At 50.6% G+C, this 27,175-nt stretch overlaps 1 protein-coding gene across 1 annotated transcript; it reads right to left on the minus strand.

Annotated features, from left to right (window-relative positions):
* Positions 1–8,187: 8,187 nt before the first annotated feature.
* LOC121446173 (carbohydrate sulfotransferase 12) lies at positions 8,188–26,853 on the minus strand. The gene is made up of 2 exons (XM_041648659.1): positions 26,805–26,853; positions 8,188–10,044 (listed from the first exon to the last, which is right to left on the minus strand). The coding sequence occupies exon 2, from the start codon at positions 9,964–9,966 to the stop codon at positions 8,707–8,709; it is 1,260 nt and encodes a 419-aa protein (XP_041504593.1). The 5' UTR covers positions 9,967–10,044; positions 26,805–26,853; the 3' UTR covers positions 8,188–8,706.
* Between the last annotated feature and the right edge of the window lie 322 nt (positions 26,854–27,175).

Here is a 27,175-nt window from a genome sequence, read left to right on the forward strand (position 1 = left end):
CATCCTGAGAGGACTCCTCACTGCCAGCCTGGAAGTCATCACAAACCAAGACGAATGAATCCAGTGGCTCAGCAGAGCAGATCCCTCTTCTCTGGACCTCTCTCTCTAGACTGTGGCAGGAGTCCACCTCAAGCCAAGGCGACCGGTGGAACCCAGTTGTTAGCAGGCACAGAACCCTCAGATCTATCCCCAGTGCTCAATAAACTGGTGTAGGAGGTCCTTCTATCTATGTGTTGCTTTCATTGGTTGAATAAAGAAACTGCCTTGGCCTTTTGATAGGGCAGCACTAAGGTAGGCGGAGTAGACAGAAAGGAATGCTGGGAGGAAGAAGGACAGAGTCGAAACACCATGGTTCTCCTGCCCAAGTCAAACATTGGTTAGACTCATGCCAGTAAGCCACAGTCAAGTGGCGATACACATGAATGGAGATGGGTTAAACTAATATGTAAGAGTTAGCCAATAAGAGGCTGGAGATAATGGGTCAGGCAGTACTTTAATTAATACAATTTCTGTGTTATTTTGGGGGTTGAGCTAGCCGGGTGGTGGCGGGACGCGGCCCACGCCTCCAACAACAATAAACCAGGCATGGTGGTGCATGCCTATAATCAGGAGATCAAGGCCATCCTTATCCATGCTATACAGTCAGTTTGGGGCCAGCCTAGGCTACCTGAGACCTTGTCTCAAAAACAAAATTGTGGGGAAGTGGCTTGGGACATGGCTCAGTGGTTAAGAGTATTTACTGTGCAAACACGAGGACCTGAGTTCAAGTCTCCAGCGCCCACATAAAAAAATTGGGCATGGGGGGTGGTGGAGAGATGGCTCAGAGGTTAAGAGCATTGCCTGCTCTTCCAAAGGTCCTGAGTTCAATTCCCAGCAACCACATGGTGGCTCACAACCATCTGTAATGGGGTCTGGCACCCTCTTCTGGCCTGTAGGCATACACACAGACAGAATGTTGTATACATAATAAATAAAATTAATTAATAAAAAAAACTGGCATGGCACAAGTGTAACCCTAGCCTTGTAACTCCAGCTCCAGGGAATCTGACACTTCTGGCTTCCTCCAGCATTGGCACTCACCTGTGCACACTCACACACAACCTCACACAATTTAAAACAACATAAAACAGAAGGGTCCTGGGCTAGCTCTCTACCATCCTGGAAAGTTCTGACCCCCAAAGTTTTGGGCTGTCAAGGTGGCCAACTCAGATGCCTCTGAAGGCCTGGCAGGAAACATGAGGGAGGAGGGGCTGGCCAGGTGGGCTCCAGGGGCAGCAGCAATGTCATGGCCTAGGGGTGTGTACCCACCCTCAGACACCCACATCCACCTCTATGGGAAAGCCCATTCCTTTTTATCCCAACATGCATGTGTGCACGCATATGTGTGTGTGTGTGTGTGTGTGTATGCAGACGTACACCCATGTGTACAGGTGCAGTTGCCTGTGTGACTATGTCCCAGGTTGTCAGACTTGGCAGTGAGTGTTTTCAGCCATCTCGCAGACCCTACCTCTTTTCCTCCCTTTCTTTCTCTTTATTTTTAATCTTTATTTATTTTTTAATTATTTTCTGAGACAGGGTTTCACTTTATAAGCCCGGTTGGCCTGGAACTGACTATGTAGACCAAGCTGTCCTCAAACGTATAGAGATCCATCTATCTCTGTCTCTTGAGGGCTGGGATTAAAGGTTTGAGCCTGGATCCTTGCCGTCACTGAACCTGAAGCTCCCTGGCTGAGGAGCGAGTCCCACGGGTCTGCTGGAGTTATAGTCGCTTGCCCTCTATGTCCAGCTTTACATGGGTGCTGGGGATCTGAACTCAGGTCCTCATGCTTGCACAGCAAGTACTTTACCCACTCTGAGCCGTCTTCCCAGCCTAGTTCATCGCTTTCTATCTTCCCTCTTCCCAGTATTAACACTACATCTTCTGGTCCCATAGTTCCTATGAGGGGTGGCTCAGTCATGCAGGACCTAAGTCTTACCAGCAGGGGGCGATGGAAACGCCAGCTCCAAAGCCGTTCTACGGACTCCTGGGCGCCATCCAGCCCTTCACAGCATATATAAGGAATGAAGGTGAGTTATTATGGCCCCTACCTCCTCATGGGTGATGTTGTTCCAGAATCTTCTTTTGGTTGTGCCTTAGAGGTCTGTCCCTGGGGAGCGCGTTAGAAATTATGTTCACGGTTCCAAGGAATGACAGTCCTTAAAGAACAGACAGAAAGGCAGGGCCCCGGGCATCTTGCAGATAAGGGGCCGGTGACTCAGATGCAGGCACCCCCAGATCTCCTCTGCTGCTGCCTGAGCACCCTCCAGCATCCCCCTGCTGCCTCCAGTGTGTGTGTGTGTGGGGGGGGGGGGGGGACTGCTCTAGGAAGTGTCTTTTTCACAATTTCAAGAGCTCTGCTTGCTGCCTAGGGTGGAGCTGTGCCCCTGTGCTGGGCTCCGGTCGATGCCAGGGCCGCTCCCTGGGACGGAGATGTTTTTCCTGAGAAGTTAATGTTTTCCTGTCTCCTCCCTCTGGCTCTGAGCCTCTCCACCAAGCTGGCCAACATCATGAGGCCCATTTCTCCCGCCCCATCGGCACATGAGGCTACTTTCAACTATTTGGCCTCTCTACCAGCGCCTGACTTTGCCATCAGCGTCCAGGGGCAGCCATCCCAGGTGACCCGAGGCTGAGCCTATGTGCTGTCTCTTGGCCCCTGCCTCATCCTATCCTGACCCTTCCAAAGGTGGGGCTGGGACATGGAGCCCAGGGCCTACTGGGAGTGAGCTGGCCCGTGCAGATCCAGTCCAGTTGGATGCCTGCTGGTGGGCGGGGCTCCGCCTGCTGGTGGGCGGGGCTCCTGGTGCTGGGTTTTCAGAACTTCTGGGTTCAGAGCAACAGTGTGCTATGTAGTCATGCCAGCTGGGGCCTCAATTTCCCCAGCTCGAATCCTTGCCAAAAATCCACAGGATTCCTTCCGGCCCAGTTCAGAATTGTCAAACACAAGTCACTACTCGTGCTTGTGTGCGCCTGTAGATTGTTTCGGGGAACAATGTCCATTGATGGGGGCCAAGGAAACCTAGCCTTCAGGCTGAGGTCACATGAAGTGGAACCAGGGTATGACAGCAACTCCCCAGAAAAGAGAGCACCTTTCTTGGGTATGGGGGGGCGGGGGACGAACAGTGAGCAACCAAATAGCCCCTGGGGACAGTTTGGTGGTTTTTTTTGGTTTTTTTGTTTTTGTTTTGTTTTTCGAGACAGGGTTTCTCTGTGGCTTTGGAGCCTGTCCTGGAACTAGCTCTGTAGACCAGGCTGGTCTCGAACTCACAGAGATCCGCCTGCCTTTGCCTCCCGAGTGCTGGGATTAAAGGCATGTGCCACCATCGCCCAGCTTTTGGTTTGTTTTTAACTTTAGTCCTTTAGTCTCTCTGTCTCTGTCTCTCTCTGTCTGTCTCGTGTGTGTGTGTGTGTGTGTGTGTGTGTGTGTGCGCGCGCAAGTCGGGGAACAGCTTACAACTTTCAGGAACTGATTCTCTCCTGTACACTGTGGGTCCCAGGCACCTGACCTCATGCAATCTGACTTGGCCACAAACGCCTTCATCTCTTGAGCCATCTCACTGCCCACCCAGGAAACAGGTTTTAAAAGACACAAATAAATGCACCTGGCCAGAGTTCCACACCAAACAGGGCAGACCAAGCCCCTTACCACTGAACATACCCTTCCCACCCCGAGTCTACCCACCAGCCCCCCTCCTTAAACCAAGGCTGGAGCTCTGGGCTCTGGAAGAAGTTTCTGGAACACGTTGGAACCAAAATATGTTTTGGCCCCCAAACAAACCTTTGAGAGGCTCTGAGTGTTTTCGAAGGCAGCCCAGAGTGGAACCTGACTCTTTAAAAACCGAGCTTTGCAAATCTGTGTCCCGAGTTCTCAAAACCCAGAATTTGTCGGGAAACTGACTACAAAGGCAAGAAGCTGAGGAATAGACACAATTGAGAAGGCAATGGCTTCCTTCGCCTGGAGGGCTTCTCCAGCCCCACCCTCACACCATGCTTGCACACTGCTCTGAAAGGGGCGTGAATTTACCCAAACCGAGTTCCCGTGGCTGAAATGGAGTTGACCAAGTTCTTGCTCCACGAGGACACACGTGGAGCCATCAGAATCTAGACATCCTGGCACTTTGACCCCATGCACGTTTCTTACAAGCTGTCCCCCTCAGCCAGCTCTCCTCGGGTGTGCCATCAAAGGCAGAAAAAATTCATTCTAAAACCAAACACAGAGCTGGAGGGATGGCTCCATTGATAAAGCGCCTGCCTGGGAACATGAGGAGAACCCACATTTGATCCCCTTCCCAGAACACATGTAAGAAAGCTGGGGCTAACTGGCCAGCCAGACTAAACAGAGAGTCCAAGGCTAGAAAGAGACAATGTCTTGTAAAACAAGGTAGGGCCGGGGAGATGGCTCGGTGGATGCTTATTGCACAAGTTTGAGAAATGGAATTTGGGTGCCCAGAAACCATGGAAATGCCTGGAGGCTGGGGATCCTCAGAGAGAGTTGGCTAGTGAGGCGAGCCAGAGTTGCCAGATTGGGGCTGGGTTCAGAAACACAGCCTCATGATGGAAGTTGATTCCCAACATCAACTTTGGACATGCAAAGGCGCAAACGCATCCACATGCATACATGTGCATGTACACGCAAGTGTGCAAAAATACTCATGTACACATACATGCATACCGCATACACACATAAAAATGGAAAAAAAGAAAAAGTAGGCAGCACACCTTCCTCTATTTCAACAGGTCCTCATGTATTCCAGGGCGGCTTCAAACTTTGCAGTAGCTAAGGGTGACCCCGCACTCCTGATCCTCCTGCCTCTTCTTCCTGAGTTCTAGAATAACAGATATGCATCACCATGCTGGCTTAGGCGGTGCTGGGGATGGAACCTGGGCTTGTATGTTAGTCAAGAGCTCTATTGACTAAGCTACATCCCCAGCCCAGAGGCTATTTTTCACAGGAGCATCAAACACTTGTCCCTTGCTGCTGGCGTCTTTCTTCTCTGAGCACAGGGATGCCTCATGTTTCAGGAGATGGCTGAGGTGTCAGGTGCCCTGGCCAAGGACCGTCATCACCCTGGATGGGACACCATGCAGAAGTCTGCTTCAAAGTGACTTATCTCCGACCAGGAGCGGAGGTGTCACTTCCTGTCTAGGAGACCCACAGCCTGTGATTGACACCAGAAGAGGTGCCCTCCATGAGTCACGCAGGTGTGAGCAAGGTCTTGGGATGGCGCTGCACCCATGCACCCTTTACCTGCCCCCAGGAGCAGGGACTCAGTGACACATGGTGTGGTGTCCAAGCCAGCAGGAGGAGAGCAGAGTGGCCATTCAGCTGGGAAGCTGCTGACAGATTTCATCCCAGATCTTCGTGTGAATAAAGAGTCGGAGGGGCTGGAGAGATGGCTCAGAGGTTAAGAGCACTGGCTGCTCTTCCAGAGGTCCTGAGTTCAATTCCCAGCAACCACATGGTGGCTCACAACCATCTGTACTGAGATCTGGCGCCCTCCTCTGGCATGCGGGCATACATCTATGCAGAATGTTGTATACATAATAAACAAATAAATCTTAAAAAAAAAAAAGTCGGAGGGCCAGAGTGGTGGTCAGATGCATGAGGTCTCTACTGTGCAAAAATGAGGACCAGAGTTCATATCCCGGTGCTCATGAAAAAAAGATCAGACAAAGAGGCATGGCAGTGCACCCCTGTCACCCCAGCACTGGGGGGCAGAGACGAGAGGACCAGCCCCCCGCTCCTGTGAATTCCACTATGATACACTGAATACTCTGAACTGTCAGCCAAAATAAATCCTTCCATCTGGGCTGACAAGATGGCTCAGCAGGTAAAGGTGCTTGCTGCCAAGTCTAACATGAGTCTAATCCCCGGAACCCACATGGTGGAAGCAAAAGAACCAACCCCTGCAAGTCGGCTTCTGGATCTACATGGAGGTTGTGGTATGCACATGTGTGTATGGGCACAGGCATGCACATACACAAAATAACTATAATTTAAATTTATTTATTTTTATTTTATGTGCATTGGTGTTTTGCCATGGGTGTCGGGTCCCCTGGAACTGGAATTACAGACAGTTATGAGCTGCCATGTGGGTGCTGGGAATTGAACCCAGGTCCTCTGGGTTAAGACCAGTCAGTGCTCTTAAGAATTGAGCCATCTCTCCAGTCCCAAATAAACGTAATTTAAAAATCAAATCTTTTCTCAAGCTGTCTCTGTCAGATGTCTGGCCACAGTGTTGTACAAGAACTGGCCATCTCCCTGGTGGTTTGAAATGAACTCTCCAATATTAGGCCTTGGTCTCCCTGACTGGGTCTTGGCAGAGAGAAGAAATGGTCATAAATATTCACCAATCTTCATGAATATTAATGATACTATTAATATTTTTTAATACTGATGAATATCCAATGCCTGCCTGCACAAACACCACCTCAGAAGGTTCCATGCCATTCCTTTTCTTTCCTTTTTTCTCTTTTCATTTCTTTTGGTTTTTTTGAGACAGGGTTTCTTTGCTGTGTTGCCCTGGCTGTCCCAGAACTTGCTCTGTAGACCATACTGGCCTTAAACTCACAGAGATCAATATGCCTCGGCCTCCCGAATGCTGGGATTAAAGGCATGTACTACCACAGCTGGCTCCATTTTCTTTTCTTTTCTTTTTTTTTTTTTTGTTTTTTTTTTTTTTTTTTTGTTTTTCGAGACAGGGTTTCTCTGTAGCTTTGGAGCCTGTCCTGGAACTAGCTCTTGTAGACCAGGCTGGCCTCGAACTCACAAAGATCCACCTGTCTCTGCCTCCCAAGTGCTGGGATTAAAGGCATGCGCCACCACCGCCCGGCTCCATTTTCTTTTCTTAATGGGACATTTTCAACCTTAGTTTATGAAATATCAACATACTAACTCAACAGCATACTCAGGACCTTGTGTGTTCAATTAAACACCACACATCTAACTTTTCGCTGGGGGATTCTAGGCAGGGGCTCTACCACTGAGCCACACCCCAGCCCCTCACTGGGGGATTCTAGGCAGGTGCTCTACTATTGAGCCCACTTGTAATGTTTTATTTCTAGATAGTGTCTCACTGAGTTGCTCAGGTTGCCCTTGCCTTGAATTCACTCTGTAACCCAGGTAGGCCTTTAACTTGTGACCCTCCTGCCTCAGCATCCTAAGTAGCTGGCATAACAGACCTACATCACTAGGTTGGGCAATGGCTGTGAATTTGACAGCTAGGATAGAGTCAGCTTTGCTTTGAGCCTCCGACATGACAACAGCTTACCTCTGAGCCCATTTCTTCAGGGAGCCCTAGATATGGTGTCAGCGCTTACCCTTCTCAATTACATCCCCACTTCATCAAAGGGCTTAGGGGCTGGAGAGATGGCTCAGCCGCCACTAAGAGCTCTTCCAGAGGACCTGGCAACCACATGGCCTCTCTCAGGCACCTGAAACTGGATTCCAGAAGATCCAACGCCCTCTTATGGCTTCTGTGGGTACTGCACACACATGGTGCACAGACAAACATGCAGGCAAAACACACTCATACATAAATTTTAAAAAATACTACAGGTTGGGGGCTGGAGAGATGGCTCAGTGGTTAAGAGCACTGACTGCTCTTCCAAAGGACCTGGGTTCAATTCCCAGCACCCACATGGCAGCTCACAACTGTCTGAAGATCCAATTGCAGGGGATCTGACACCTTCACACCAATGCACAGTAAATAAACCATAAAAAATATTTTAAAAAAATACTACAGGCAAAACCTATGATGACTGGGGATGGTTTGGCTATGTCACCCAGGGGTTTTGTCCTCAGGGGCCAGGGATCTCGAAGCTGAGGGAACCAATGCCCTCAGAAGAGGCAGAAGGACCACAGCCACACTGTTTCCTGTCTGGTGAGATCCTTCCCTCTTGCACATATTCCAGCTGCTGCCACCTCCCTAAGGGCCTCACAGGGCCTCACCAGGCCCTTAAAAACCTCAGGGGGGCAGGCGGGCGATGGTGGCGCACGCCTTTAATACCAGCACTCGGGAGGCAGAGGCAGGCGGATCTCTGTGAGTTCGAGACCAGCCTAGTCTACAGAGCTAGTTCCAGGACAGGCTCCAAAGCCACAGAGAAACCCTGTCTCGAAAAACCAAAAAAAAAAAAAAAACCTCAGGGGGTTTGCTACAGTAACAGCAAACTGAGACAGCTGGCTTCAAATTTAGGCTGTTGTCTAGTGAAGACACTTTGAGAACGTCCCCCTCCAGGGGAAGTGTGAGGCTTGGATATCCCATCAACTCCTGGTCCCCTTCTTGTGTGTGCTGTTGCCTGACCCAAAGAACCACAAGAGCGCAAGGGTGCGGGCGCCACACTTTACTCCAGCTCTCTCCCACTTTAGTATTAAATATATCTGAAATATATTAATCTTAGAAAACGGTATTAACAGCGTCCCATGAACATAGGCTGTAGAGTAAACAAATCCAGATTGAAAAAGGGTGGGGTGTGCAAAACCCTGGAGTGTGAGGTGCTAGGGTCTTGACTGTTCTGTGGTCTCCTGTTGAGAAAGGTGTGGCACCCTCCACCTGTCACACCAGAAGGCCAAGGAAGCCAGGAGAGACCCCATCCTCAAAGGACCGCCTCACTACGACAGTCATTCAGTTTAATGGGATAGCGTGGGTACTTATTTGGTGCTGGGGAACTCAGTCTCTGAGCAGATTTTCTGGCTTGGGATAGCCAAAGAGAACAAAGTCAGCTTCGTAGAGTTTATAGAGCTGCTGCCTCCAGGCCAGGGGGATGTTGGCAAACCAGTCCTCCTCCCAGCTGCTGGCTGTCCTGTTCCGGTAACTCGGGGGGAAGTGGAGCTGGGAGTCCACTTTGAGAGACCTCAGGAGTTGGGCAGCATCCTCATCCAGGGTCTCCAGCTTCCCTACGAAGTCATAGTCTATCTGGCACGGGTGGCAAAGGCGGTACACCTGTCGCCAGTGTTCGTTGAAGGGCGCCAGCTTCTCGGTGTGGGGGTCCAGCAGGTACTGGATGAAGTTAGCGAAGGAGACCTTGAGACCGGCGCTGAAGGCCTCGCTCACCGAGGCAGGCAGGCTGGTGTGGTTGGCATACAGCCGGAGCATGGGCACCGCGAACTTGCGGTAGAATTCCTCGTTCTCCAGCTCGAACTTGCTGCGGAAAGCCGAGATGAGGCGCACGAAGGGGTCGCGCACAAACAGGAACTTGGTGTACTTCTTCAGCTTGACTTTCATGAGGTGTCGCGAGAACTTCCCATAGCGGCGCCAGAATTTGTTGAAAGTCAGGTGCGTGCTGGTGTTGTGCACGTGCTCCCGGGGGATGTCCAGGGGGTCTCGGTAGGGGCTGCCCCGGTCCAGCAGGCTTTCACTCAACACGATCATCACTCGCTTCCAGTTGGTACAGGCTACCTTGGGCACGTAGCAGTAGATGACCCCGTGGCGATCGTCCACGATCAGGTGGTTCAGTTCATAGTTGGGGATGTCATCAAAAGAGCGGTCCTTGGTGGGGAATGCCAGGCTGGCGTTGGCACAGAAGTCTCTTAGCAGGCTCCTCCTCTCAGCCTGCTGCCGGTCCCGGTCTGGGTTCTGTTGGGCATCATGGGTGGACCAGTCATAGCCTCTCACATTCTCCTCCATGTGGTCCAGGACCGGCTTGCTGGGGGTGAGCATCGGGGGCTGCTCAGTTTTTCTTCTGGAATGGTCCTTCTGCTTTGCATCGGAACTAAGTAGTGTGTCCAAAAACTCGTCCACATCGGAAGTGAACACATTCTCATCACCCAGTCCTGGGGTGGGCTGGGACTCCAAGATGTGTGGTCTGGATAGGGACGTATGCAGATAGAAGTGGGCGGTGCCCACGTTGTCCCAATAAACAATGATCAAAAGAATCATGAGGGCCGACCCCAGTACCAGCCATAGCCGGAAGAGCCGAGGCTTGGTCATGCTGCCCTGGGCAGGGTCCACACTTGGCCCCTCACTTTAGTCCTGTGTACAGCTGGGACATGGTGCTGGGAGATGAACCTGGAGAGGCAAGAACACACCAGTTAGAGGTTCAGAACAGCATGAGTTTTCTCGCACAGGAGGGCCTTGGGTGGCGGGTATTTGCTGACATTGGGAACCCCCCTCTCCAATACCCACCAAACAGCCCCGCCTGCAGGTCCAGTCTCTAGCCTCCATGTTTGGGGCTTCAGTTACTCCAGCTTTAGGGGTCACCAAAGTAAATAGAGACTCTTTGCCCCTTAACTGAAAAAGGCCAAAGGGCTAGGCAGTCCCAGTGGGGAGAGAGTTTATTGGGCGAGCATGAGGATCTGAGTTAGATCCTCAGAATCCACTTCAGCCACGTATGGCTCGCACATTGGTGCATGCCTTTTATCCCAGCACTCCAGAGGCAGAGGCCAGCCTGGTCTACACAGTGAGTTCCAAGACAACCAGGGTTATGTAGAGAGACTCTGCCTCAATCAAACAAACAAAAAGAATAAAAATAAAAAACCAAGGTGTGGAAGTGTGTGCATATAATCTCAGTGCTTGGGATGCAGAGACAGGAGGATTCCTGGGGTGCAATAACCAGTCTGTCGAGTCTAGTACACAAGCCTCAGGTCAAAAAGAGAGACCCTGCTTCAAAAGAGAAGGTGCATGGCCCAAGGGACCCCTGAGATTGACCTATGACTCAAACACACACCCTACACACATGTGCACCCCCACACCCACTTACAAACCCTGAGATGGCACCTGAGGTTGACCTATGACCTCTAGCCTTTCTCATATGCATACATACACATAATTTTTTTAAAATAAAAAAAGAGAGAAAATGGTTTCTCAGAAGCTAAACACACAAGGATATGGCAAGGAGGAAGGGGAGGAGGTTGACAGAAACATCTGTCGCCAGGAGGTTACGGCTAAAGTTTATACAATGTCCAAGCCATCCTTCCTCCCAAACCCTTCCATTGTGCATTTTCAGACCACACGAGTGCAGCTGAACCAGGCCTGGCTGCTGCAGCATGCAGGAGGACACCAGCAAAGTGACCCACCACCGGAACAGCCTGGCTCCCATGCAGACAGAGTACCCAGAGGGCATGGACCTGAAGCCCCGGTCATGGGCAAGAGATTTGGTTCCCAGGTTCCAAAGCTGGTCCCCAAGGAAGTGCAGCTGTCCCACCACTGAGGCCAAAGCCATGCTCATAGTAGCCCAGCAACAGGAAAAATCGGTCCAGTGACATCCATTCCTCTTAAGCTAAGCACCAGGGGAATGCAGAGCAGGGACTTCGAGACCACCCTTCACAGGTGTGACATTCCTGCTCCCGCTCACCACGTGCCCTGTGGTAGTCATGGGGCCAGAGCAGACAGCTGATCCGCAACCTTCACCACAGGAGCAAGAGACACTGTGGCAGCCCGCATGGTGGTGAGGTAGCCTGGACCTCGACTCCACCTGGTGTCAAGAGCTGGGAGGAGATGGACACCTGAGGGTGACCTCTGACCCAAACACACCACACACACATGTGCACCCCCCCCCCACTCATATACACCCACTTACAAACCCTGAGATGGATTTTCACAGCAGGACCTAGAGCTGGGCTGAGGTCCACCATGACTCCCATCCCCGCTCTAGTGGGAGGACAGGGGACATGGAGACAGTGCTGGTTGGCACTCAGCTTTCTCCGTCCCTCTCCACCAGTACAGAAAAGATTAGTCATGCAAACATTAATCAAAAGCAAGCAGAAGCGGCTCTATTAATATCAGATGAAGAAATTTTCAGAAGGAAAGAACTTAGTCAAGACGAGGAGAGACGTTGCATCATCACAGAAAACTCAACCCACAAAGAAGACATAACAACCACAAATACATATTCATCACATAATAAGGCTTCGAAATACATAAAGCGAAAATTCAGACTGGGGATGTAGCTCAGTTAGCAACTACTGAACCCTGAGTTCTATCTCTAGCACTGCATAAAAACAGGTGTGGTGGCACATGCCTGTAATCTCAGTAATAGAAGGTGGAGATGGGAGGGTCAGGAATTTAACGTCATCGTGAGTTTGAGGATAGCCTGAGCGACATAAGACCATGTCTCAAAAAGTTATTTCATATATATTTATATTTACATATATTGTATGTATATGTATATATAGTTGAGTTGTACTTAGGGGGAAAATTCACAATTATATTTGGAGACTTTAACTTTCTACTCTTTTCTTTACATTTGATTTTGTTCGATTACATGATTTGTGCGTCCGTCTACGTGGGTATCTGCATGCGAGTGAAGGTGCCCTCAGAGGCTGGAAGAGAATATCAGAGGCCCTTGAGCTGGAGTTACAGAGAGTTGTAATCCATGTGACGTGGGTTCTGGGAACCAAACATGGGTCCTATGCCATGACAGGCCACCCTGTGAACCGCAGAGCCACCTCTCCAGCCCTGACATTGCGGTCGTGATAACCGAGAGAAGTACAGGACAGGGTGTCACTGACACTGGAATGCTTTCTGATACAGCTGATTTCACTTGTCACCTTCAAGCAACACAACATTCAGCACAACTGAAACCATCTGGAATTATTTAGTTACAATGCTATAAAAACAAGATAACAGTATCAGAAGGGTAATAGGAAAAGCTTCAAACACAGGGGAATCAAAAGGCCCACTTCTAAATTAATCTGTGGGCTACCACAAAGGGAATTTTGGTTGGTGCTTGTTGAGACACTGTTTTAAAGGGAAGTTTTGTTGTTTGAGACACTGTTTCAAAGGGGATTTTTTTTGTCATTTGAAACATTGTTTCAAAGGGAATTTTTGTCATTTAAGACATTGTTTCAAAGGGAATTTCTGTTGTTTGTTATCCGAAACACTGTTTCAATGTACAGGCTCGGCTGCCCCTCAGCAATTCTCTTCCTCCTCAGCTTCCCTACTGCAGGCATGCACCAGCACCCTTGGCCTCAGAAGTTTTCTTTCAGTGCATGCATGGCTACATGCACGGGGGTGTATGCTCATGTCACAGCGCACAGGTGGAGGCCAGAAGACAACCTCTCTGGAGCTGATGCTCCTCTTCCATCTCGTTTTGAGACAGGACCTCTCATGACAGTCATCATGTTTATTACACAAGCTTCCAGCCACTTCTTCCCTCTCTGCCTCCCTTTCTACCTTCTGAGTTCTATATTAGATATACACCATTGCATCTGGCTTTTTATGTGGGTTCTGGGGGGTCAAACTCAGGTCATCACACCTACACAGCAAGCACTTTACCCACAGAGTCACCTCAGTCCCTTCAAAGAAAGACTTTAAAAGACACCGGAAATGAAAAATGAGAACATGATGCATCAAACCCCATGAACTCCAGGGAAGCAGGGCCCGAGGTATTGGAAAGTGACAGATGACAGATCCGTGATCTAAACTCAGCCAGGTGTTGGGGCACACACTTGTAATTCCAGCAGAGGCAAGAGGATCTCTGTGAGTTCGAGCCCAGGCTGATGAATATGAGACGCTGTTTCAAACAAACTAAAGCAAGTAAATAAATAATGAATAAAGGCTCCCACCTCTCATAACTGGAAAGAGCAAGATAAACCGAATCCATGAAGGAAGAAATAACAAGAGCAGGTCAGAAATTGGTAAAATGGAAAACAGGTAAAATAAAGAAATTAATGAGGGGGAAAACCTAATTTTTAGGCAAGGATGGTAGTGCCCCATGTGCTGCCCCCTGGGGGTGACTGAGGTAATAGGACAGGCGAGACTGAGCTCCACAGTCACCCTGTCCCTAAGTAATTCTAGAATCAGGTCTGCTGGAGAGGGAAACTGAGAGGAACTACTGAAGCCACAGTTCACTTTCCCTACGATGTCTCAAAAGGTCACAGGGTGGAGGGACCTGTTTATTAAAAATGTGTGGTGGGAGCTGGAGAGATGGCTCAGCGGTTAAGAGCATTTGCTGCTCTTGCAGAGGACCAGGGTTTGGTTCCCAGTATCCGCATGGCAGCTCACAAGTGCCTGGAACTCCAGTTCTAGGGGATCAGATACCCTCTTCTGGCCTCCATGGGTTTGTCACCTTGGTGTAAAAAGTCACTAAAGGGGCTGCAGCTGGCCCAGATCTGGCCCTGTGTGGATCCGGGGTGTAGCTCAGTGGTAGAGCCTCTGCCTAGAATCCCCCAGTGAGGGGCTGGGGTGTAGCTCAGTGGTAGAGCCTCTGCCTAGAATCCCCCAGTGAAGGGCTGCCACTGAGCCACACCCCAGCCCCTCACTGGGGGATTCTAGGCAGCAGCTCTACCACTGAGCCACACCCCAGCCCTTCACTGGGGGATTCTAGGCAGAGGCTCTACCACTGAGCTACACCCCAGCCCCTCACTGGGGGATTCTAGGCAACAGCTCTACCACTGAGCTATAATCCCCACCTAATGACTCCCTTCGGACAGTCAAACCCCATCATTTCCTCATCCAGCTTTGAACTTGCCCCAGTGAAACAATGCCGGATCCACACAGGGCCAGATCTGGGCCAGCTGCAGCCCCTTTAGTGACTTTTTACACCAAGGTGACAAACCCATGGACTCTTTCCACTAAGACACATTCTCCTTTCAGTATGAGAGGCCAGAGTTCATTTTTAACATCAAGGCAGTCCCCTCTTGTCATGTCTGACCTCAGACAAACCACATAAACAGCAGTTACAGAAATGAGTCAGCTGCAAACAGGAGAGGGTTCTGTGACAGCAGCCCTTTGAAGGGGCCACTCTGCCACTTTAAAGTCACCTCTCACAGGACTGCAAGGAACAAGAGCAAAGGAAGGAAAAGGCCCGCCAGGTTAGCACCACCAGCAACCAGCTTTACTTTATTTCACTTTTAAGTAGTTTGGGATCTAGGAATGTCTAGCCTTGTTTCCAGACATCTGGGGGGACAACTGTGCTGCCTTCTGTGAGGGTTAGGAAGTCAGCTGGGAGCGCTGGGACAGAGAACCACAGCCATGGTCCCTGCCTGCCTCCAAAACAGTCAGGGACCACAAACGACCTCAGAGAGTAATTTTCCATTTAAAAAATAAGGGCGTTATTTTCAAATCCAAAATCTCCCAACTCTTTCAAAACAGCAGTCAACAAAAGGCCCCGTGTGCTCTGAAGCAACAGCAGCAGCCGACTGGGGCAGCTCAGCCAAAGGAGCTGCTATCACACTTGCAACAGCGGTGGGACCTGGGCTCTCCCTTCAGCAGGATGCATCAGAGGCTGGGAGACTTTCACAAACCTGGGTCCCTTGTGCTCCTAAGTGTCCTGATAACCGGGGGCAGGTTCAACACCAGACTCAACAGCGGGGAGGTGTGGTTGCATGCAACAGGGCCATCAGACACTTCTCTCACCCACCACACACGTAACAATGCCACAGGCAAGTCAAGCAGCCAGAGGGCAGGTGCCATGTGGGGACCCAGTTGTTCCAAACTACCCATCACACCAACATGGGTGAGGAGCTGGGGATAGAAGGGCGGCCAGCAGTAGACACTGCAGTGGCCTCCGACCCATCATGTCTAGTCACGATTAGCTAATGGTGATGTTGGAAGGCAGAGTCACACCTCCATAAAAGCAGCATCGCTCTTTTAGAGCTCATGACCATTAGGCAAGCATGTCAAATAACAAGGGAGGACTAGAGCATTGGAAACCCAGATATTTAGACAAAGGTTATTCTGGGACTGGAAAGATGGTTCAGTGGGTAAAGTGTCAATCCCAAAACACAACTCTCCTCCTATAGGGGATAAATAGTTTATTTTGGGGCCAAATAAGTGATCATAGCCCTGGCACAGATTCCAGGCTCCAATGTGGTAACACTTTAAAGTTGTTAATAACATCAGAACAAAGGAAGTTATAAATAAAGGGCTTACACACACTGTTTCTGTTAAGTTTTGGTTTTTGTTGTTGTTTTGTTTTGTTTTTTGAGACATGGTTTCTCTGTGTAGCCCTGGCTGCCCTGGAACTTGCTCTATAGACTAGGCTGCCCTTGGTGCTACATGCTTGGCATCCCAGCAGTCAGGATGCTGAGACAGGAGCATCACAAGATAGGGGGTGTACTTTGGGCACATAGAGAAATCCTGTCTCAAGAAGGAAGGAAGGAAGGAAGGAAGGAAGGAAGGAAGGAAGGAGAAGGAAGAAGGGAGGAAGGGACGGAAGAAGGGAGGGAGGGAGGGAGGGAGGGAGGGAGGAAAAGAAAGTGCTCTACCACTGAGCCACACCCCAGCCCCTCACTGGGGGACTGATTCTAGACAGGGGCTCTACCACTGAGCCACACCCCAGCCCCTCACTGGGGGATGCTAGGCAGATGCTCTACCAACCACTGATCTGTCCCCCCTCTTTTTCCTTTTCATTTTGATACAAGGTCTCCTAAAGTACCAGGGCTGGCATTGGACTCACTATGTAGCCAGGCAATCCTGAAATTTGCCATCTTCTTGCTTCAACCTCTCAAGTAGCTGAGATTATTGGCATGAGTCACCAGGCTGGGCTTATATTAGCCAATTTTTTCACACTCGGTCTCTTTGTGCACACACACTCCCATCACTGGCTGTTTCCCTGCAGAACTCTACCTTACCAACTACCAATGTTTTCTTTGCCACCTAGACTGGGGGTCTCTTTGTCTCATCACACTGAGTCCTCTGCCACTGAGAAAAGCATAAGAAGCATGGAGGAAGGAAGCAAAGCTTGGCTGGGAGAGAGGGGAGTAGAGGCCAGCTCCTGTCTGACACAGGTATGTCAGGGAACAGCTCTCTGTCACAGAACCCCAGGGACTCCAGATACTCATTCCTTCCCAACTGAGTCACTCTGGGCTCTCTGAGCTTTCTCTAACAGGCTTATTGAGGAATGACTGACACAGAATAAAACTCCCCCTTCCTATTTAATGTGTAGTTTAATATGCCACTGACTGAATTTTGGCATATGTATACTATAATTAATATTCCCAGCTGAGCGTGGTGCTGCAAACCCATCCTCCAGCACTCCGGAGGTGGGGGCAGGAGGAAGAGGAGTTCAAGGACAGCTTGCAGCACACAAGATCCAGTCTTTAGAAATAAATAAGAAGCAACGCACCAGGCAGTGGTGGCGCACACCTTTAATCCCATCACTTGGGAGGTGGAGGCAGGCGGATCTCTGTGTGTTCAAGGCCAGCCTGGTCTACAGAGCGAGTTCCAGGACAGTTTTTCAAACCTACACAGAGAAACACCCTGTCTCAAAATAATAATAATAATAATAATAATTAAAATAAACAAGTTGCTGCCAACCTACACAGAGAAACACCCTGTCTCAAAATAATAATAATAATAATAATTAAAATAAATAAGTTGCTGCCAACCTCTGACACTTAGCCATGGCAATTTCCAGTTTTCTAGAAGGTAAATGGAACCGTATACCAGAGAGGCTGTGCTCGTATGGCTTTCCTCAGCATAGTGCTTCTGAGGTTCATCCAGGCCATCACTTACGTCAGGAGACTGTACCTTTTCTTATTGCTGGGTGGTATTCCACAGTACTGTACCAGAGAGAGGGCTCAGCAGGCAAAGGTGCTTGCCTCCAAGCCTGACAACCTGAGTTTGACCCCTGGTATCCATATGGTGGAAGGAAAGAACCGACTCCCTCTAACTCTGTCATATGTATATGCACACACGTGCATATGTGCATATACAAATATATGTAATAATTTTTATATAAAAAAACCACTAGGGGTATAGGCCCATGATAAAGTACCTGTCTATAGTCCCCCACTGAGGGACTGGGGTGTGGCTCAGTGGTAGAGCACCTGCCTAGAATCCCCCAGTGAGACTGTTCAACAGTAAAGACATTTGCTGGACAAGCCTGGTGGTCTGAGCAAGAGGGAAAAACTGAGTGCACTGTCTGCCTCCCCTCACATCACAGCATACACATCCACACACAATAAGAATAAATTAAAATTTTAAATTAAAAAATAAAATAGGGGCTGGAGAGATGTCTCAGTAATTAAGAGTACTGGCTGCTCTTACAGAGGATCCAGGTTCAGTTCCCAGAATCCACATGGTGGCTCACGATCATCTACAGGGAGTTCCACGCCTTTTCCTGGCTGCCACGGAAACTGCACGCATGTGGTGCACAGACATGCATGCAGAAAAGACATCCATTCACAGAATTTTTATTTTTAATTTTTTTAAGGTTGAAGGAAAGGAGTGACACCAAAAGTTGTCTTCTAATCTTCACATGAGTGCTATGGTACACACACCCAAACTTACATGAATTCATATGAACACACGTACATGCACACAAATCCTTCATTTATTTTTAATTAACCCCATACACTAATACAGCACATGCAAATAGAATTATGCAACGAATGGTCACATTGATATGAATTTATGCCATGAAAATTGAGAGCTAAATGGGCGGTGGTGATGCTTGTATTCCACAGAGGGTTGAGGCAGGAGCGTCAGGAGTTCAAAGGCAGGCTAAGTTACGAAGTGAGGCTCTGCGTCCACAGAAATGGGAGGACTAGGGAAAAGCCTTAATCTGTGAAGCCTGCCTTGCCATCACGTGGACCCCAGTTGGAACTTTAATATCTATGAGAAGGCCAGGTGTGGTGGTGAAGTTTTGTAATCCCAGCACTGGAGAACGGAGACGGGAGGACTTGGAGCTCTTTGGTGGCCACCCTATCTGAATCCATATGACCCCAGGTTATTGAGAAAGAAAAGGACTGGAAACAAAAACAAGGTGGACAGCGCCTGAGGAAGGACACCTAGGGTCATCTGGATGTTGTACACACACACACATACACACACATGCACACACACAGGCACACACACAGGCACGCACGCATATACATGCACACATGGGGTAGTGTGTAAATCAAGATCAAATCTGGTGTTTAACCACAATGACTTCTGTAGAGCTGGGCCTCAGGTGCAGAGGTTATCAGTCCTGTTATCCCCACCCCCACCCACCACCGTGCTGATCAGACTGCAGCTTTCAAGTATACAAGACATCAATGCAGCCCAGCACAGGTCAACAGCTCCAAACCAGATCGGGAGTTCTCCAAAGATAAGGACCATAGCTAGTATACCTTCAACATTCCAAGTTCAAAATTCAAGTTTGTGTTGCCTGATCTGAAGATAAGGCAAATATAAGCCCTAAGTCAATGCACACACATGTCAAAGATACTTTCCATCACCATCAGACATGTCAGAAAGATCAGTTTAAGACATGTTTGGGTGGGGCTGGAGAGATGACTCAGTGGTTTAGAGCACTGGCTGCTCTTCCAGAGGTCCCGAGTTCAATTCCCGGCAACCACATGGTGGCTCACAACCATCTGCAATGAGATCTGGTGCCCTCTTCTACATATGTGCATACATGGAGGCAGAACTGTATACACAATAAGTAAATAAATATTTTTTAAAAAAAGACATGTTTGGGACCAGGCCTGACACAAGCTGTCATCCCAGCTACTCAAGTACAAATTCTACCTGGGAAACAGTGAGTTCAAGAACATCCTGGGCAATTCAGCAAGACCTTGTCTCAAAATAAAACAATCAAAAGGGGTTGGGACCCAGGGTGTGGTGTTGTACGCCTTTAATCTCAGCAGAGGCAGGTAGATATTTATGAGTTCAAGGTGCCAGTCAAGGTTACAAAAGAGGGTTGAGGACGTAGCTTACTAGAGCCTCTGCCTAGAATCCCCCAGTGAGGAGCTGGGGTGTGGCTCAGTGGTAGAGACCCTGACTAGAATCCCCAGTGAGGGGCTGGGGTGTGGCTCAGTGGTAGAACACCTGCCTAGAATCCCCCAGTGAGGGGCTGGGGTGTGGCTCAGTGGTAGAACACCTGCCTAGAATCCCCCAGTGAGGAGCTGGGGTGTGGCTCAGCGGTAGAGCCCCTGACTAGAATCCCCCAGTGAGGGGCTGGGGTGTGGCTCAGTGGTGGAGCACCTGCCTAGAATCCCCCAGTAAGGGTGGAGGGTATAGCTCAGGGTAGAACACTTGCCTAGAATTCCCCAACTAGGGGAACAGAAAGCAACAGTAGACCACGCTTGACGTCACTGTGGAGCCTGCCCATAGCCCCTCCCCGCCTAGGCCCTCTACCCACCCAAGCTCTCATAGCCCTGACTTGTATTGCTCCAATGCCCTGCCCCTCTCCCTGCTTCTACCCTCCTACCTTCATATCTCTTTCTCCAGTCTCCCCATCCTGGTGTCCCTGGGTTCCATAGTGCTGACCAGGCCTGTTATCTTTCTTCTTGGTCACTCTTGTATAGCCACAGAGAGGTTCCTTGTCATTCATCAGTGGCCTGGTGGGACAGGCTCCACTGCTGGGTCAGTCACGCCCTGGGGCACTTCAAAGCTCACTCTGTTCCAAGGCTTTCCTAGTCACGCCTCAGAAAGTGGGGCACAGCTGCAGGCCCCCAACTCTGTCACCGCCCACCGTGTAACCATCTCTTCTCTCAGCACCCGACACAGATCTGTCACTGTGTGGAGACCATCACCACTCAACTCTGGGAGGGAGGACCCATCTTATTTGTCCCAGCACATCCTCAAGGCACAGGGCACAGGGGCCCACGTGAGGTAGGTGACTATCATTCTCTGCCATCCTAATTCTGAAAGTGGGTGCCAAGCGAGAAAGGGTCACTAGCACTCCCGCCACTTGTAATGCTTAACAAACATTTAGAGGAGCCGAGATGGCTCAGAGGGTAAGAGTGCTTCCTGCATAAGAATGAGGATATGAACTTGAACTCTGTCATCAATGTAAAGAGCTGGACATGTCTACACATGTACCTGGAAAACCAGCGCTGTGGCTAGGTGGCAGACAGGAGGGTCCTGAGGCTTTGCTGGCCAGCCAGGCCAAAACAGCAAGCTCCAGGTTCAGCAAGGGCCAGCTCACCAGTTAAAAGCACAGGCTGGAGCCGGGTGGTGGTGGCGCACGCCTTTAATCCCAGCACTTGGGAGGCAGAGGCAGGCGGATCTCTGTGAGTTCGAGACCAGCCTGGTCTACAGAGCTAGTTCCAGGACAGGCTCCAAAGCCACAGAGAAACCCTGTCTCGAAAAACCAAAAAAAAAAAAAAAAAAAGCACAGGCTGCTCTTCCAGAGGACTTGGGTTCGAGTCTCAGCATTCACATCAAACAGGTCACAACTGCCTGTAGCTCCAAGACCAGGAGAGCCAACAGCCTCTCCTAGCTTCCGTGAGCACTTGGACACAAGTGAGCATCCATACAGATATGCACGAATAAAAATACATCTTAACAGAAATGAAAAGGGGCAAAGATGACCAAGTGACCAGAGCTGAGACAGGACACAGAGAACAAAGAGAATAATGAGGGGAAAATGCACAGGAAAGCCCCACCAGCTCGCAAGAGCCTAACACAAGCCGACCAAGGCGGGGAAGTTTCTTGCTCCAAGACAGCTATGCTTGGCTGAGACTGCTGCAATCTGTAGTGATGGAGCCCGGCAAGTTCCTTAGCAACCAGTATCCCTTCCTCTTTCCCTATCTTCACAGCTGCTTCTCCCTCATTCTGCTCTCTCTGAGATACGGGCTCACTATGTAGCCCAGACTGGCCTCGGATGCAGAAATCCACCCACCTCTGCCTCCTGCAGGCTACCACGTATGCCCAGCTTTGATTGCCAGTTCACCCAGTTCACCCTGTGCATCTAATCCTCAGTCACTGCCACCCAGCCCTGGGCTTTAGGTCTGACTTCCCTCATCTCAGCAAGTGACATCACAGGGTGTCCTCTCTCCTCGGGCCCCTCCCAGGCATGCCATGACTCCAATTAGAACAGCAGCCTGTGTTTACACACACTGCCGCAGCTATGGGGGAGACTATCCACAGCTGGGGCTGCCGGGACGCCATAATTGTTTTTCTTTCCCCTCCCGCACAACAGTTTATCTTCCCGGGAACTAATAACAGTCTTGTGTTTTCACTTGCTTTGTTGCCTGTGTTCTCAGGACTAATCCGGCCTCAACCCTGCCAACCGTGTCAAGACCCCGGCAGCTGTTCCAGTGCACAGACCGGAGTCCCGTGAGCTGCTGGATCAGGAGCACCTGTGGTCATGTCACCCTGCTGGTCCCCTGGCCACCTCTGCCTGCAATGGTCTTCTCACCCATCTCCAGGGAGCACACTGTCCCTCCAACTATCTTTTTATGTCTAGGCTCAATACCTTACACAGGGACACAAGCTGGCCCGTCACCCTCAAGTTCAGGAGAGACAACTTTGGACCGTCTATCAAGGGCCGAGACTGTGGACTGTGCTCGAGGACAGAGCTCAAGGGAACAAGGTTTTCCCTCAGGAATTGTCCGCTCACTGACTTTTTTTGTTGTGTGTGTGTGTGTGTGCGCGCACACACACACACACACCAGGGGCTGATGTCTGGGTGTCTTCCTCAGTCACTCTCCACTTCATGTTTTGAGACAGAATTTCTCACTGAACCTGGAACCCATCGATTCTGCCAGACTGGCTGGCCAGTGAGCCCCAGGGATCCTCCTGTCCCTGCCCCCTTCTCTGCCAGCACTGAGCCTTGGGTATACATGGCCATACTTGGTTTTTACATGGGTGCAAGTGATCCAAACTCAAGTTCTCAGGTGTGCACGGTCAGCACCTATCCACTGAATAGCTATGAAATCTTTTGTTAGGTTTCTTTGTTTATTTGAGACAGGTTCTCATGTAGCCCAGGCTAACCCCAAATTACTTGACAAGCAGTAAATGACCCTAAACTTTTAATCCCCCTATGTTCCTATTCTATCTCCTCCCCCGGCCCTCAGTCAGCCTCCCAAGTTCTGGGATTGTATGTGTGAATCACCAGGCCCACTATAGTTTGGGCTTTTTGAGACAGGGTCTCACTATGTAACACAGGCTAGCCTCTCCCCTCCTGCCTTAGCCTCCCAAGCCCTAGGAAGACAGCATGTGCCACCATGCCTCCACCTTATCCTGTGAGGGTTATTAATTATTTATGAGTTCTTTTTCCTTTTCATTTTCCAAGACAGGATTTTACCATGTTGCCCTGGAACTCACTATGCAGGCGAGGCTGGCGTCGAGCTCACAGAGGTCCACCTGCTTCTGCCTCCTTAGTGCTGGAATTTAAGGTGTGCGCCACCACTGCCCAGCTCATTTATGAGTTACTTTAGAAACAATCAAGTATTTGAACCAAGAACTGGCCACTGCTACTTCTAGGTCTCTTCTCTCGGGTCCTCCAGTTGTGAGGCTAAAGGGAAAGGCTGGGGGCACAGGTGGGCTGCCCAGCCTGGGAGCCAGATGCTCGCACCCGCAGCTCTCCCTGGTGCTCTGAGGGTAGCACCTCCTCCACTTGCCACTGGGTCTGCCGTTTCCCATTTGGCAAGTTTCAGGGTTTCTAAATAGTTTTAGAAACCTCCCTGGCTAACCGCAGGAAGCATTATGTGAGAGGGTTAGCTACTTCCAGCCACACCTGTGGGCCAGCGACAACCATCAGCAGGGGCTGCACACACCAAAGGGGTGTGACACTCACGGTTAGCCCCTCTAGCTCTAGTCCCTCCCCATTTCCTCCTCCCCCTCTTCCATTTCCACTTCCTCCTCCTGCTCCTCTGTTCTCCACCTTATAGGGATCACAGGCTTCCTTCTATTTGAAAGACAAACTTTTTCCCCCTGGGAAGGGTGATGGTGGAGTCTCAAGGCAGGGTTTCTTTATATAGCCTTGGTTGTCCTGGAACTAGCTCTGTAGACCAGGCTGGACTTGAACTCAGAGATCCACCTGCCTCTGCCTCCCCAGTGCTGGGATTAAAGCTGTGCACCACTGCCCTACTGAAATACAAACTTATTAAAAAACTGGACAGTGAAGATGTAAGCTGTTTTAAAACGATGAGAGTCCAGAGCTGGGAATGTGGCTCAGTTGGTAGGGGGCTCACCCAGCATGCACAGAGCCCTGGGTTCTACCTCTAGCATTGCATAAACCAGGTGTAGTGGCTCATGTCAGGAATGCTGGCACTTGGGAGGCAGAAGCAGTATGATCTGGAGTTCTGGGCCATCCTTGGCTACAGAGGTAAATGAAGGGTTACCTGAGACCTTGTTTCAAAATCTATATAGTAAGCTGGGCATAGCAGTGTATGCCCTTAATCCTAGCACTCAGGAGGCAGAGGCAGACGTATTTCTCTGACTTCGAGGCTAGCCTGGTATACAAAGCAAGTTCCAGGACAGCCAGGGCTACACAGAGAAACCAAACCCTGTCTTGAAAAAAATACAAACAAAAAGAAACACATACACACATAAACACACACACACGCTTTCTCACCTGATTTTTTTTTTTCAGTATTGTGAGTGAACAGGCTGTTTTCAGCCCCAGCATCTCCTGGTCTGCCTTCCTAGAACAACCATTGCCCTCGCCCAGCCCTGGCGATCGTGTGGTAATGACCATAAACTGATAAGTGCACAGTCACTGAGTGTGCACGTCTCTCCTTCCTCAGGTTCTGAACCCCTGAGATTCCAAGCCTGAGCATACACACCTCATGCTGAAGGTCTGCAATGTCACACCTTCTTAGCATCTAAAGTTCACACCCTGTCCCACGCCTCTCCTGGCACCCAGCATGGTGGAGTGGCTGCCCACCCCAGATCTCACGTCACTTCTGCCTTCTGCCCCGTTCCTACCATATCCTAAGGAAAGCCTCGCTGCCCAGAGAAGCCCTTGGGGACTTCAGACTCTTCATCCTCTCCTTAGCTACTGTTATACCCACACTGCCCGATGACACGAACTGCATCTCCCTAGACCCAGAATTCACCTGCCTTTCCCTCTAGGATCATGGGTTTACCTCTAACAGACCTGATCCTCGCTCATGCCAGACCTCGACTGCAATCTCCAGCAACCAAACTTGGGCTCCAGCATGGCATTCAGGTCCTTCTCAAGCAAAAATAAGTCTTTGCCGGGTGGTGGCAGCGCAAGCCTTTAATCCCAGCACTTGGGAGGCAGAGGCAGGCAGATCTCTGTGAGTTCGAGACCAGCCTGGTCTACAAGAGCTAGTTCCAGGACAGGCTCCAAAAACCACAGAGAAACCCTGTCTCGAAAAACCAAAAAAAAAAAAAAAAAAAAAAAAAAAGTCTTTTCAGGGCCAGGAGGATGGCTGAATTATAAAGGGCTTGCTCCATTCAGATCCCCAGAAGTCACAGAATAAAACTGCCTGGCATGGTGCCATATGCCTATAACCCAGCACTGGGAGGCAGAAACAGGGGGAATCCTGGGGCTCACTGGTCAGCTAGCCTTGCCAAATTGGTGAATTCCAGACCTCTGTCTCAGTGGAGGAGGTGGTTAGCATTCTGGCTTTAAACGCACCTGCACACAAGCCCCGCCCCCCACAAGGAAGCCTTAGTCTCCTGCTCTACCCAAGTCTCCTGCATTAGCTGCTTCTTCCCGTCACACTTGGTGTTTAGCTAGTTTCTTAGAGACAGGGTTTCACATAGCCCAGGCTAGCCTGCAGCTGCCTTCAGTTCTTCGGCACCACGGTTACAGGTATGCGCCACATTTTCTGGCGTCCTCTCTGCATAACACGAACGTCTTTCACACAGTGGCACTTGAACTGTATCACGGAATCGAGCGGACCTGAGCCAGGTGGACCTGAGCTGCCCAGGACCCGTGGTTTCCAGCAAGCCACCCAATTTAGTGGTTTGCCCATGCAACAAGAAACTGATGATGCAGGACCACAGGCACTGGACGACAGTAAACAGTTACTGCCCCCCCCCCCTGCGCCCCTGCAAATTCGGTCCCAAATCCTAGCAACTCATGTGTAAGGAAATTAAACATGAAGATTCTTGGCAGACCCTTGGGTTTTGAGACACAGTCTCACCCTGTAGCCCAGCCTGGTCCGAACCTCACTAAGCAGCCAAGGTTGCCCTCAAAACTCCCAGCAATCCCCTTGCCTCAGCTCAAAAGTGCTGGCACCACACTCGGCCTCAGGCAACTCTCGAAGTGTGCTATCATTCCCTGCATACAGGAGTTTCCCGATAATCTTTTTCCTCTCTTTCGCATCCAGACACAGGGCCCTAACTCATGTTACCAAGCCTGGGGGCACACCATAGAGCCCCAGCAATCTAAAGGCTCACAGCGCCACTCCACCCCAAGGCTCACATCCTCATTCAACCTGGGACTCCCATCGCAATGTGGGATTATAAAATAAATAATTTAAGAAGGCTGCAAACATTACAGCTCTCCGTGCAACAGCCAGGCGGATGCGCGGAGCCCAGGGTCTGCCAGCGATGTCTTCAGATGTCTTCGTGGCCAGAAGCCCAAAAAGAAGATAGGTCCTACTGTTAGCCACTAATGTTCGGCTTCCTGTGGCCCACCAGGCATGAGGCTGCTGCTGGCGGCAACCGCGGCAATGCTCAGCCCCATCTATGAGCTGGGGTCTGCACTGCTGTCTGTGGCCAGCCAAGTTCTGGGGCAGGAGGATGCTCAACGGACTGGGGTGAGATGTGGAGCCAGGGCTTGCTCTGTGCAAAAACTCGCTTCACTGACAGCCTCCTGCAAGGTCTTGCCGGGACACTGCAGCACGCCAGTCCCAAAACAATTGCTTTCTCGCCTGTCCCCCCACATAGCCAGAGACAAGACTGATGTGCTCCCCCCCAACCTCAGTCAGGCGTTTCTACTGCAAAGGAAATTGTCCAAGCGACCACACCCTCTTCCACGCATTCTGCAGGGCTTCACAAGAAGATGGCTCAGAGAAGGTGTTTGCAGGACCAAGGTCACAAAGCCAGCTGGCCAGAACCGGGATTCGAACCGGGAGCACGTGGGAGCTGCCAAAGCCGTGCAGAATGGGGTACGGATTTGCATCGCCCACGCCCTCGCCCCTCCGGGAGTCTCTCGCACACCTCACTCCACTCGAGCCTGCGCTCCTTACCTAGCGCCCGCTATTGCCACGGCCGCCGATGCTGCTGCTGCCGCTTCTGCCGGCAAAGTCGCCTCCTCCCGCTAGCCACCCCTCCCGCTAGCCGCCCCGCCCGAGGCCCGGCCCCGCCCCCCAGCCCGACCCCCTCCTCCATCCTCTCGCGAGAACCAGCTAGTGGGACTACGCCCGTCCTTGATGCGCCTGCGCACTCCTCCCCACCCTCGCCCCATGCCAGCCCGTGCCATGTGGCGCCTTATTTACGGCCAGCGATTGGTCCCACCCACCATCCACTGGGAGCCCCGCCCCTTCCACAGCCACCAATCCGAGGTGGGGGCGTGGCTGATCTCACGAGGTGGGGCCGGTCTAGCGATTCGAACTCCAGC

Source organism: Microtus oregoni, unplaced genomic scaffold (genome assembly GCF_018167655.1).
Source record: "Microtus oregoni isolate MIOR12 unplaced genomic scaffold, Mior012 000003F_ref0000135, whole genome shotgun sequence".
Lineage (NCBI taxonomy): Eukaryota > Metazoa > Chordata > Mammalia > Rodentia > Cricetidae > Microtus > Microtus oregoni.